The sequence below is a fragment of the Hippoglossus hippoglossus genome, chromosome 15, assembly GCF_009819705.1.
Source record: "Hippoglossus hippoglossus isolate fHipHip1 chromosome 15, fHipHip1.pri, whole genome shotgun sequence".
NCBI lineage: Eukaryota > Metazoa > Chordata > Actinopteri > Pleuronectiformes > Pleuronectidae > Hippoglossus > Hippoglossus hippoglossus.
This window is the reverse complement of record NC_047165.1, coordinates 4,992,915-5,006,609: the sequence shown is the minus strand read 5'-3', so window position 1 is coordinate 5,006,609 and position 13,695 is coordinate 4,992,915. Positions and strand designations below refer to the sequence as shown.

Below are 13,695 nucleotides of genomic sequence, written 5' to 3'. Positions count from 1 at the left end.
AGAAGAGAGCGACAACAGATCAGTTCATGTAAATCTCAACCTGATGAAACCAAACCTTGTTTGGTGGAATTTGTCGACCAACACATTTGTTTGTGTTTATTGTTGAAATCAAAGCAGAGAAAAACAGGAAGTAGTGGGTTGGAGACAAATGTTCAGAGCCATGTGACCGCTTGTGGACAGATTGTGAATCCCATCAAAGAACGAGCGCTAAAATATCTTGTATACGAACGCCACCATCTTGCGCTTTTCCGGTCATTTACAGTCAAAGTCTGTGCATTAGTGATCAGCTGTGGTATCAAGGTCCCACCCATACACCCACCCAGCCAATCAGGAGTCAGTCTCAGCTGTCAATCAGGCCCATTTTCATACCATGAAATAGCTAATTAAAACCAAACTGATCAGAAACACTTGAACAAACATCAGTGAGATAAGAACTACCTGAAATGACAGGAACCATCTTTGACAAACATTGATTTAATTTATTAAATCTTTTTCAGAACAGCTCCTTTCTGCTAACATGGAGGAGGAGAGGTTTATGACCTATACTGCAACCATCCACCGGGGGGGCGATCATGGTTTTTTTGGCTTCACTTTACAGAGCTGTCATGTCGGCCATCTTTATTTACAGTTTATGTAATCTGAGCATTCAAATCATTAAAGGACCAGTCTGTAGTATTTAGTGTCATCTAGTGGTGAGGTTGCAGAATGCAACCAGATCCCCTTAAATCCTACATACCAGACCCTTAAATATCGGGGCTTTAATTACTTATTTGTATCTTTTTACCTCGACCATGTGCAAGTGTTGTCATCATCAAACAGAACCAGAGTGTGAAACTTCCTCCTTTCATCACGACACCCTGACGCCCTGGGGGCGACTTTCCTACACTATACATAAAAATAGAATTAGCTGAGTCCTTGTGATCACGAGGACACGGACATCTTTCTGTCCTCACCTGCTCCCACGCAGCTCAAACTTCTCACTTCTCCTCGACTCCGCAATCTTCAGCTGGTGCCTTGAACACCCACCTCCTCACGACGTGACACCAGGGCCTCAATCGTACGTCCAGAAAACTCCACAGTGTGTTTGCAGTCGTGATGTCGTAGTTCTCCTGAATTTATGTGTTGTTTTTTACAAGGACCGGGAAGCAGGCTGAAAATAGACGGCATGAATCAGAGCTCGGACGGTTTTAGCCCTGATGTCGAGCCAAACTGTGGAAGCCCTGCGTCCAGGAGGTCGTCCTCCAATTAAAATAAACAGGATGAGTTACACACACACACACACACACACACACACACACACACACACACACACACACACACACACAAAGGGCCTTGTATATTTATAACACTACAGTAAACAGCAGCAGTTGTTGTGTGTAAACTACAGACTCAGAGGTTTGCTATCTTGGAGGCTAAAATTAATAAAGTTGTAGAGACACTGATGTGAAATTCTGCCTCTCGCATCAACAACTGTGTTAGAAAACATCTGGTTCCTTGGTGTAAAAGTCAAAGTTCCACGAACATAAAAAGGCAAACAAAGAAGATGACTGCAGTTTCCTGGGTGCTTTGCAGTGAGAAACATCCAACCACAGAAAACAACGTCAATATAACGTCAATTATTACAACAAGTGTATTTAAATGTTTGTCCTGGATTTTGTTATTGACCTTTTTTGTCCGACTAAGACGAGACGATATCGATGAAAGTAAAATATTATGATCAACTAACGTGCAACTTTGTTGATAAAAGATGAAACATTTCTCTCCGTATAAACAGATACATAATAAAACGCTGGAGAAAACAACCAATCATGTATCTTCAGCGCAGCTCTCCCCACCTCAGAGGTTCCAGTTTTGTAAATTATTCTTCCAATCAGCAACATTTTGGGGGTTAATCAGATTTACCCAGAACTTAATTCAGACCCTGGTCGATGAGGTGGAAACTCAGGTTTATGCAAAGCTTCCTGGTTTCACGTGTTGTGCAACCGTACTGGAACATTATCAATAATAACATATCAGATAATAAATCCATTATCTTTTGTTCTTGTTCTCCACTTTGTTCTTTCTCCTGAAAACTGTGACGCTGTGCAGAGATCCCGAGTCGGAGGTTTGCGTGCCGTCGTTCTTCAGACGCTTCGACTTGAGTGGATCCAAATGTGTTTTGTGACAGAAGCCTGGGTCCACAGGGCTTAGACAGGAAGCTGGATGTGGAGGCCCGAGAATCCCACAGGGAAACTTCACATGCAGCCGCTGACATCACACACAACTCAGCTGTTCTGTGGAAGCAAAGTTAACCCCACAAAAACAAAGTGTTGAGATGTCAACTGCATCAACATCAAGAACTTTTAGTTCAGCAAGATCATTGGTTTTATCAAAACATGAGTCTAAAAATTGCAAAATAAAAGCTGCTGCTACAGTTTCTCTGGTGGTTTTGGGTTAACGTGTCGTCCTGCAGCCTTTGCTCCTTATCTGTGAAACAACAGCTCAGTGTGACGTTCATCCGTGTGTCTGCGCACAGAAATCTGTTATCTGTCGCCCACATGGCCTCAGACTGTGCCCGGCCTGCAGGGTGACGGCCTGTAGATGCTCACCCTGATACAGGCGTGTGACGGGTTTTTAGAAAGAGACTGTCCAACGTCAAAGCGATGATTTCACGGCCGAGCGTGAGGAGGTGAGCGTTGTGTGAGCCTTCGCCGTGACGTCAAAGCGCTATCTGGCTTACTCGCTCCATCAAAGATCAACACCAGCTCAGTATTTATTGACACGCTGTGGGGCAGCGAGGAACCGTAACATAACAAGCAGTTTAACATTCTGCGGTGGCCTTGGGTTCGTTTTTTCTCCCAATGCACAGATGGTTTAGAAGAATCAGAAAAAGAGAGAAGGGCATAAATAAAAACATATTTTCTAGAGATTTTTAAAAATGAGGAAATCTGACCATCAGGTGAAGGTGAAGCTGCTCATGTGAAAGTCACGATGCCAAAGATCCTAGTTTACTGTTCATCACACAGTCGTCTCAGCTGATTGTGGAGGAATCTAAAATGTACTAATCATTTCTTAAAGGACACATGAGATGATTCTTCAGTTTTTCTTTCCTCTCGTGTGTCATGAGGGTTTTTGGTGAATGTAAAAGTTCTGTAAAGTTACACAGAAAACCCTGAAGGTCCTGAAACTCCTCGTCAGTCGTCCAGCACAGAGCTTCCTCATCATCATCGTGATGTCATCGTATCATCATGACATCACGATTGCCCACGTTTGCATATATCTTAACTTCTGTTGACTTAAAACGTCTGAAATGTAACGAGGTGCCGGAGACAGTGACGGTTAAAAAAGTCGAATCTTGATGACAGGAGCACAGAGACTGAGCCTTTTTATTGTGTTATTCACATTTGAACATTTAACAGGATGTTACACCACTTTTTTCTGATGTTGACATTTATCTTAATGAATCTGACATTTTCTTTTATTGACAGTCTTTCTCTGGTTTCTGATTTCTCTGATTCCTCGTCTACCAACAGCAGAATTTTGTTTCCATATCAGACAATTTCCTGTTATGTCATCACTACACAAATACTGGACTCACTTCCATGTCAGAGATTCAGAGACGTGAGGAGGAGGAGGAGGGAAACACAGGCTGTAGATGGACATTCTCAGATAATTTCATTTGTTTAGTCACAACTGAGGTTCTGGAGTTTTTATCACTTCAACATATTTGTGTCTTTTCCCTCAGGCTTAAATATAACCACTCTGTTGTCATGGTAATCACTTCCTTATGTTCTCCACTCCGAGGCTCTCGGGCAGAAACGAGCTGTGACCCTCGTCTCCTGCACCGTCCTCAGAACCCAGTGGCTTCACACACTCGTCACACGGAGCGAACACACGGCAGCTTCACCATGTTTCAGTGTGAAAACTGAAATAACACCACAGGATATATCATATATATATGTATTTTAACACAAAGGAAGAGTTTTTATGATTCACTGATGTTTTCTTCCATTTCAGTCGATGAGGCTGCATCATTTCTTTTCACAGTATTGTTTATTTGTTTGTGCTCAAAATGTCTGATAGTAAATATGAGCAGTGTGGAGATGTGGTCTCATCATCGTGTGGTTTGTGATCTGTGGATGAACACGCTCTGGTTTCATCATGATCCTCCTCAGTTTTACACCAAAACTCTTGACTCAGAAACTTCTTTTTTCTCACAACCAAACAAACTTTAAAGTTTTCCCGAGGGATTTTAACTTAGAATCATGTTTCCACATCAGCTGCTGTTTGAAATATACAGATTCTTGTGATTTATGACAGTGTTTTTACATTTGAGCTTTAATTGATAACAAATGGAAGGAAATATTTTTGATTTATTTTAGGACAAATTAACAGATTCTTTCTTTCTTTCTCAACTTGTCGCCCACCAGATCATCATGGTTCTAAATTTTCCTTAATAAGATTTAAATGATACTAAATCATGGAATGTTTTTTCCCATTTTGCAAAGAATTGTTCCTCTAAAAATGTTTTATAAAAGATTATTTAACTGCAGTTTTATAATCCACATTTATTGTTGTCTTCAGATCAGTGAGTCAGTGAAAGTGTATAAATCACAAACCCGATGTTAACTGTCCTGATGGTGGTGACTCCTTGTGGTGAAAACATAAAACCAAGGATTCATAGATTCCTGAAGAGTAAGAGCTAGAGTCTGTGTTAATGTGACTGTGGTGACACCATGTTGTCGTCTGTGAGTACTGCAACATTAAAACCCAGCTTCGTTCTTATCTTTGTTTTCCTGCGGTCGGTGACAGAAACATCTCTGATGATAGAACAAATGTAAAGAGAACAACGCAAACTCTTGTTGGTGTCATGTTTGTTCTTTAATCTTCCATGGTTTCCACACAGAACAGAAAACGTTATCCAGCTCTTCACAGTATTGCATTTTGCACAGTGTTATACAGACGACAGAGGTTTGGAGTGAAGGCACAAAACTAGAGATCACTTCTGCAAACGAAATCCCTACGGACAATCATGACGAACTCAAGGAGGTTTAAACTCGGCCGGGAAACAGTTTCACACAACATAAAAATCCCTTCATCTCCACCGGCGCGAGGGAGGAAAGATACGAAAAGTATCTTTTCAATTAAGTTTTCACCCTCGTCTGTTTCTTTTTCCTTTCAAAGATCCTGCACATTTCCCACAGAAGTAATAAAGTTTATTTTCCAGACTTTTCCACACCTGTGTGTGAACCGTGCTGATTGTCCAGAACACGACTCCACCGTCACGTCAAACCCAACAGCGCCACGCTAAGTGCCCTCGGTTGGTTTAGTGCAACTCTCCTTCAAAACACCATTAAAATAGACCTCGCTCTGCTACAAAAGTACACATAGTACAAGATAACAGTATTTTATAAGTACTCTTTGCTACATATGGAGCATGCTTTCACAGTAACACAATAGCTACATATGTAGTAGTTGTTGAGCTGCGTCATGCATCTTCTACCAACGTCCAATGACTGAGCACCAGAAACTCAACAACAGAAATCAGTTTACCAGACACACACCCGACACACGTCAAGAGTTAAGCTGCTGTTTGCATAAAAACCCTTCAACTCAGTGATCACCTCGGCCACGGAGGGCTGGTTGGTTTGTTTTTCAGACTAAAAAAGAATAAAAGTTATTATTACGTCCGACAGATGTTGAGTTAACATGAAGTCATCAGTTCATTCAAATCTAAAAACAAAGACTGAGTCTCTGTGCTCTTGGTTCTTTCAGGTTCTTCCAAGAGCAGCAGGGTTTTTAATCCACAGCAGCAGCAACACTTCAGATCATCGCTGCTAAAGTCTAGTTAATCGCACACAGATCGCAAATCTCTCACATCCTTGTTGATAATTTGTCCAAATCTATCAGATCAGGTTCTCACGTGTTGAGAAGCAGATTGTGGGAAACCTTAACGAATCCCAGTTCACCTCCACGAAGCCGTTTGACTGAAAACTAACGCTTTATATTCTATATATACGGTTTTCCATTTAACAAGTAGCATCAGGTGACAACAAATTATCATAATTCAGTCCGACTTGGTTTGTTAAAGTGACGAAAAACAAAAGTACAGAACATTATCTGGTTTAAGAATATTAGCAACATCCAATAAATACATTAAAATGTTTTAATATATATAATATATATATTAGATTTTAATATATATTAAAATAAGAAAAATATGATTGGCACAACCACTGGTCAGGCTGCGTTCACACTAACAGGATTTTAACAGCGTTTTTAAATGAGAACGAATCCAGAAATAATCTCCGTCCACACTAACACACCTGAAAACAAATGTCACATGACCATTCACCTATACTGGCCATATGTTGTAAACAGGAAGTAGATTGTTTACTCTGCAGGTGGTTGCTTAGTTTCAGAAAATAACACGAATGAGGGACGGTGACTGTCAGTAACAGTTCCACCTCGTCGTCGTCCAAGAAAAGATATCGCTGCTCTTACTTTTCACCATCGCTGTTCGTCTTACTTCCTATTTTCTGTAACTAAGCCACAAACTGCAGAGGAGACAATCTACTTCCTGTTTGATTATTTCTGACACGAAGCTCAAACGTTCAAGTGGACGGAGATAACTTTCATTTTAAAAATCAAAACGTGTCAGTGTGGACGTCGCCTCGGCCTCTGGAAGGTGTCTGCAAGATCCATTCAACACTTTTTATCACCTTATTGATGCCAATTAAAACTTTTAATTAGATCAACTCACTTGAATTTAACCATCCTCTGATGATATATGTTTAAGTTAAAAAGGACTTTAAAGAATTTGAAGATGTTCACAGGACCTTGCAGACACCCTGCTGAAAAATAAAACTGCTTTGTGACTCAGGTTAATGTTCTGCCAAGTTAAAGGACGACTACTTCCACTTGACGACACATAATAGCTTTAAATATAAAATATCTATTAACACTGTCAACGGAAACTAAAAGGTACATTTTACATAAAATACCATCTTTTTACATTTACATTCTTATGATTGGATGAGTGCAAAAACATGGCGTGTAAACAGAGGAACGATGGTATTAAAGAAGCCGCCACGACTTGTTTAGTTTACTGCAGATGTACTGAATGTATTCACGGCACTGATAAGTCACTTTGGATGAAAGTGTTTGATACGTCATTCGGTTTGTGATCGGAGAATCTCCACCCGTGTCTGTGCCGACGAGGGCGTGAGTTTAAGCCTGAACGAGCGACGGGACGAGAGTCAGGTCTTAGAACGGAGCGTCTCTTTCGGCATGAGCTAGAACATTAACTCGGTACATTCGTTATACTGCGTGTGTGGTGTCCTGCAGAACTTGGCCGAGCTGCATGAACGTGGCTTCTGTTATCAGAAAATCATGTAATGGAGGATAAAACCAAACACGTTATCTTCCAGTTCTCCAAAGCTTTAGCACAAAGACTGGTTTAAGCTTTGATTATAGAATAAGTCTGATTTATTCTATATTGATCGTCTAGTGTTCATGGTAATGAAGGAACATGTGGCTCGGAGGAATTTAATCTTTCTGGCTCGACATTAATTTTGTTTGTTTGTCTGTGTATTTTCTGAGATTTGTTGAGAAGAATAACAATACTGAACATCAGCAGCCTTATTCTTTAATGTGGTGAAATGTGTGAATTAGTTTGTGGCTCTATGAGGAAGCTTTTCAGTTACCTTGTAGTCATCGATGAAGGCTAGCAGATTCCCTCTCCATCCAGTCTTTGTGCTAAGCTAGGCTAACAGGGCCTGAATCTCTCTGTGCACTGGACGAAGAGAGATGAAAGAGATTTCTATCTTCTCATCTGACCCTGATTTAGGGCGGGACGCAAGCTTTCCTTCCCAAAAATGTTGCACTGCTCCTTATAAGAAAGGCGGCTTATACTTGTGCATATCTGATTTTAGCCTCCACCATATCTCTGGTTTAACATCCTGCTCTGGGAACAGACTGTCGGGTGGGTTAGCTGCGTACAGAAGGACCAACTGTACGGAAGCATAAAAAAATCAGAATAAATAATTTTAAGTCAACATTTATCTAACGTTATGTACAGTTATCAGAAAGTCTCCGTGTTGGTCCTCGTGTAGTGAAGCTCACACACTCGAGCGAAAGCCAAGAATCACATGAAAAATGAGCTCGACCCAGATCTGATGTCATCAAAGTCATGTCTGTGCCTAACAAAGCAAATCAGAGCAGCGAGGTGACGTCGCTCGATGGTTTGTGAGTTTGTCCAGCGCCATCTTGGTTTTTTAAAACCAGAGGTAACCATAATTGGAGGAGCAGGGGGTGGAGCCTGACTTAGAGCTGGAGGACACTGCAGGCCCACCTACACCTGCACTCATTGGACAGCAGTCATCACACAGAATAAAGGATGCAGGGACTTCATTGGTTCCACTTTCTAGACTTGGAGTCTCTGTCCATTTTTAGAAATGGTCCATGTTCCCATCACTGACTTAATAATGTCCTGCCTCATTTGTCAGATGATGATAAGAGAAGTACCAGAGGAAATCCACGGTCTCCTCTATCATCACAGGGCAACGGTCCAAGTTTAAATGAACCTAATCTTCATTCAAAGTTTCAAGAAATGTCTGTTGGTGGAGGAAGTTCCAGATAGTTCAATCAGCTTATCAGGATAACTGCAGCAGTTTGACCTTAATAAGCACAGACAGGAAGAAGATAACTTGACTGATGGGGAGTTTTAGGGAGAACCAGGCCGAGATGTGAGGGTTCGACCAGAGGAGAGGACGAGTCGCCAGCATCACTGGGAAAACGACTCGCTTCCATGATCAGACCTCATCTGTTACTAAATCTTAAAGTTAGGAAGTTTGTCCAAAGAACAGAGGAAATAACTCAAAACATCAGTTTCAGTAAAGATTGAGATTAAACTGAGCTAAATGGAACATCAACAGTTTATCTACAATCACATTCACCTTAGTGAAAATCTGTACACTGGTTTATTTTCGTTCAATAATCTATGTAAAACTAAAAAATGCAAAATAACAACATAATAATAATTATATATTAAATATAATAATAATAATAATCTGCACATGTTCCTTCAGTAAGGATTGATTGACACTTAACTATTCCAAAGAATCCTGATGTGACTTTGACGTTACTGAACTTTTCCACAGATTATCGCACTGAAATAAAGTCATTGTGCAAAAAGGTTTTACCCACTGACCCCCCCCCCCCCCCCCCCCCCTCCCCCCTCCCTGGCGTCTCCCTACACATCTAGGCCTCGTACCCGGCGGACCGGCGGCGCTGGTGGTTCCAGATGTCGTCTCTGTGTTCGGGTCGGCAGAAGAGCCTGGACGACTGGGCCAGCCGCTCCATGTGCTCCCGCTCCCGGTCTCGTTCACCACCCGGTGTGGAGAACGTAGGGCGGCCGCTGAACTGGGAGGACAAGGGGGTCCCTCTGTCGTGGAAACAAGACGAGGACAGTTGACCTCCTGCTGACCTGGAAAGGACAAGAAAACATGTCTGTGTAAACCACAGGAACTTAAAAGGGAGCTTCATGTGTGTCTTATAATTCAATAATACCAGAGATCCAAAATTATTCAGTGAGGTGGTTGAAACATACAAAGGATATTAATTTGAGCTAATTTGCAAAAAAAACCCAAAAAACTCAATTGACCTGCAACTGATTTAATCACCTGTCGTTGGTCATGACTGAGACACAGAGCGACGGGTTGCTCACCTGCTTTTAGTGATTCTGTGAGGTCCGTTATCAGTTGGCTGCTGGTGGTGCTGAGAAGACAAGAGACATGACTCAAGGACCAGCAGTAAACAGTTCTTCAACTTTTCACAAACTCTGTGTGTGTGTGTGTGTGTGTGTGTGTGTGTGTGTGTGTGTGTGTGTGTGTGTGTGTGTGTGTGTGTGTGTGTGTGTGTGTGTGTACGTCGTTGTACCATGTAGTGGTTGCACTGTGGCGGACTGCCGTTAACCTGGTAGTACTCCACCAGCCTCTCGGCCAGAGCAATGCGTCTCAGCAGGTCCTCGATGAAGCGCTGGATTCGAACTTTACCACTTGTCTCCTGTCGAGCTGCCGCTTCCAAAAACTTCTGGATGGTTATCACCTCCCTGGAAAAACAAAAAACAATGTGAGCAGATAATACCAACAATAATACCCATAATGCCCCTTGAGCTGAGAATAAGGAACAAGAGACCAAATCTTGAACTCAGTCGTCGTTATCGTGGCTAAATGATTTTCATCGTGAGTTTTTTTTTCACTCTGGTTATTACTGTATACATTTCTTGACTGAGCTTTGTCATTTCAGTATAGAGGTGAACTGAGCACGTCCTGGGAGCAAATTACCCATAATTCCATTGGTCTCCCGCACATGCAGACAAATTAACAGGTTAAAGGAAAGCTCTGTAACATAACCAGAGATGTTCTCTCTCAAAACATAGCTCCTACATAACCCACAATGCATCTCAAACGCCAATGCTGCTTCAGGTGTGCTTCATCTATGTTCATTTATCAGAAACACACAATGAGTCCACTTCAGTCAACCCCGCTGCCTGTTCACCTCTCTCGTCGTTCCAGTTCATTCTCGGAGGCGTTCAGCTGCTCCCTCAGTGCGGCGATCACCATGACGGCGACGTCCACCTGCCGGCTCAACGACCGCTCCCGCTCGGCCACCTCCTGCCTCTCCTGGGCCAGGTGCTGCGAGTGAGCGCGTTCACACAGCAGCTCTGTGTCTGTCTGGGCCAGCTCCGTGCTCACCTTGGCCAGCTGCCGCTGCATGGTGCTGTCGGCCGCCCGCAGGATGCTGGCCAGTCGCCGCCGCACTGCCGCCGAGGCTGCTGCTGTCTCCAGACCAGAGTAGTAGTTCTGCTCTGGTGGTTACAGGACAGGAAATGAGTCACTGCAGGTGTCACCATGATTATTGTTCACTGAAAAGTCTTCTGATCAACATTAAACGACCTGAAAACCCACATCAATAAAAAAAAAAAGTGAAGTAAGAAAATCTGAACGCACCGACCAGGTCCAGGTCTGGATCCAGATCCGTGTCCAGGTTTGCCGGTTGTACGAGATGAGCAAGAGGACGAAACAGGAAGTTATGGTATCCTGGATTGGACTTTTCCATTTTAATATCCTCTTCATTTCTGCCTCCATCTCTCTCTTCATCTTCCTCCTCGTCCTCTTCATCCTCATCCTCTGAGTCTTCGTCCTCTTCATCTTCCTCTGCCTCCTCATCCTCTACCTGCGTCCCCACCCCGACGCTCTGGGTCCGTCTCCTCACAGAGCTGTAGGAGTGGAGGTACCCGCTGTCCCTGCTGTCACTGAGGGAGCGTACGTGAGGTGGCCGCCCCGTGCTCTGCTGCCCCCTGCGTGTCGGGAGGCTCATGTCGTGCCAGGGAATCGCTGCCGTCAGTGGGTCAGGGAGTTTGCCAGTGATGCTGAAGCTGCTGGTGTCCACGTCCGGTGAGCGGTACGAGTGGCGGTACTCCAGGTGGGCGCGGAGCGAGGCCAGGCTGTGGAAGCGCTCCAGCTCGCCACAGCGGGGGCAGCGGAAGGGGAGGTCGCAGCAGGTGATGGGGTCGGTGACAGCGCCGCAGGCCTGGCCATTCCTCTCTAAGAGGAAAGAACTACAACCTCTGGAACACAACTTCTGCTGCATCACGCTACACCTGCAAAAAAATTAAGAGAAAATTGAAGAGTAGTGCTGAAGAAATTAATCAATTAATCCAAGGACAATCGTCAAGGAAAATGTTTATTTAGCTTATTTATCTGTATTAATTTAATCAAAAGTATTTGCTGTCCTGTTTTAAATAATTATAAATTGGATTACTTCAAGACGTTTCCTTGATCCCAGGGAACTGAAATCTTTCTAAAACCTTTAGACTTAATGATTAATTCTGAATACTTACACATTTGTTGATAGAGTTGAAACATAGTTGATGAATTAGTTGATTAACAGAAAAATACCATCTGTTAGCTGCTCTATTAACTAACGTTAGCCCAGTTAGCTGCTCCGTTGACTGCTCTGTTAGCTAGTGTAAGTTCAGGTAGCTGCTCTGTTGGCTAATGTTAGCGCTGATAGCTTCTCTGTTAACCTAAATTAGCTCAGTTGGCTGCTCTGTTAGCTCACTTAGCTGCTCTGTTAGCTTAAGTTAGCTGCTCTGTTAGCTTAAGTTAGCTCAGTTGGCTGCTCTATTGGCTAATGTTAGCTCTGATAGCTTCTCTGTTAGCCTAAGTTAGCTCAGTTGGCTGCTCTGTTAGCTCACTTAGCTGCTCTGTTAGCTTAAGTTAGCTCAAGTGGCTGCTCTATTGGCTGCTCTGTTAGCTGCTCTGTTAGCTGCTCTGTTAGCTCAGTTAGCTTCTCTGGTTAGCTGCTCTGTTAGCTCAGTTAGCTCAAACATGCAACTGCCGCTGAATCATCACCGGGACTCGGCTCCGGTTCTTACCGGCGGAGGATGAACGGCAGCGGGGTGAAGGTTTAACTGTGACCGTGCGGAGGAGTCATCATGTCGGACACACACCGAGGAGGCAGCAGCATGACGTCACTCCTCCAGAGGAGAGGGCCACAGATTCATTCAGAGAGGGACACACATCCCGTCAGCCCCTTCAAATTAAAGCAAAGAGTTTCTGTTTCCGGTCCGGACTCGTCAATAAAATTACATAAAACTAGAACTGGAAACAAAAGTTTTGTCTTATACATTAAAATATATAAATAGTCTATATATAAAGTTAAAGGTAATAATTTATATACAAAATGTGAGTTAAGAAAAACGCAAATGCTTTTTAAAACATTTTGTTATTGTGTAAGACCTATATTATATTATAATATATTATATTATATTATATTATATTATACACCAGGAAACATGTTAACCTCGCTGATGAGAAATCACAGAATCAAAATTACAGAATCAAAATCAATCGATCTGGAAAAGACTTTAATTTCTCACCATCATCCTGCTCAGTGAAGTACAGTACCATGTGTAATACAAAGTTCATGCAGTACAATGTAGGGATTGTGTATATTTGTGACAGCCCATAATCCGATCACAGTTTTGTTTCAATGCCACAGTTTAAAGTCATGACCATGCTTCATTCATGAGTTCATATAGATGCTGAAGAAAGACAACTCAAGTGTTTTAATCAGGTGTCAAACATCAGTGAATAAGAAGAACCAGGATGTAAACATTCATCTGCAGGTGAAAAAAACCACGCCTGAGACTGATACTGCTCAATAATGAACCTTATCAATGAAACATCATCCAACCCAGTTTAATGTTAAAGTAGCTGCCTGGAGTGTCATTGAAGTGTTTGGTTTTTATATTACTTCATTAATCTAATGGCATTGCTGTGTACCACATGGGGGCACTACAGTTACAACTGACCCTTTTGACCCTGATCTTTGAAACTTTGAGCAAGTTTTTCACAAGCGTTAAATGTTCAGGAGAAATATCTGAGAAAAAGAAAACAACCAAACTTCAGAGACATTTTCAATTTGGTCCATGTCCCATCTGCTAAAAAGGAGGAGATAGGAGCCAGCCACCAGGGGGCAGTTGAGACACTTTGGCTTCACCTTTGGTACCTGTCCTGTCGTCCATGTTTATTCATTTATGACATTGTCGTATTCACTGATGTTTGACTCACATTGAGACGTCAGGTGAAGTGCAGCTGCACAAGAGAAGAAACAATTTGAAGAAATGTGAAAATCTTCTGTTTGATG

The 13,695-nt window shown here is 42.6% G+C and overlaps 1 protein-coding gene across 3 annotated transcripts; it reads right to left on the bottom strand.

Annotated features, from left to right (window-relative positions):
• Positions 1 to 8,999: 8,999 nt before the first annotated feature.
• Positions 9,000 to 12,562, bottom strand: znf365 (zinc finger protein 365). 3 transcript variants are annotated; one of them, XM_034609744.1, is made up of 6 exons: positions 12,422 to 12,562; positions 10,992 to 11,638; positions 10,540 to 10,849; positions 9,919 to 10,090; positions 9,707 to 9,756; positions 9,000 to 9,466 (listed from the first exon to the last, which is right to left on the bottom strand). In XM_034609744.1, the coding sequence occupies exons 2-6, from the start codon at positions 11,632 to 11,634 to the stop codon at positions 9,241 to 9,243; spliced, it is 1,401 nt and encodes a 466-aa protein (XP_034465635.1). In that variant the 5' UTR covers positions 11,635 to 11,638; positions 12,422 to 12,562; the 3' UTR covers positions 9,000 to 9,240. The 3 variants fall into 3 exon arrangements, with proteins under 3 accessions (XP_034465635.1, XP_034465637.1, XP_034465636.1); XM_034609746.1 differs by having other exon boundaries at positions 10,540 to 10,844; positions 10,996 to 11,638; XM_034609745.1 differs by having other exon boundaries at positions 10,992 to 11,644; positions 12,422 to 12,545.
• Positions 12,563 to 13,695: the final 1,133 nt, after the last annotated feature.

Coding starts and splice junctions, on each gene's coding strand:
- znf365 (XM_034609744.1), bottom strand. CDS start 11,634: ATGCAGCAGAAGTTGTGTTCCAGAGGTTGTAGTTCTTTCCTCTTAGAG. Junction 10,850..10,991: donor TCCAGACCTGGACCTGGTCG/GTGCGTTCAGAT, acceptor TGTAACCACCAG/AGCAGAACTACTACTCTGGT. Junction 9,757..9,918: donor CACAGTGCAACCACTACATG/GTACAACGACGT, acceptor TTGTCTTCTCAG/CACCACCAGCAGCCAACTGA.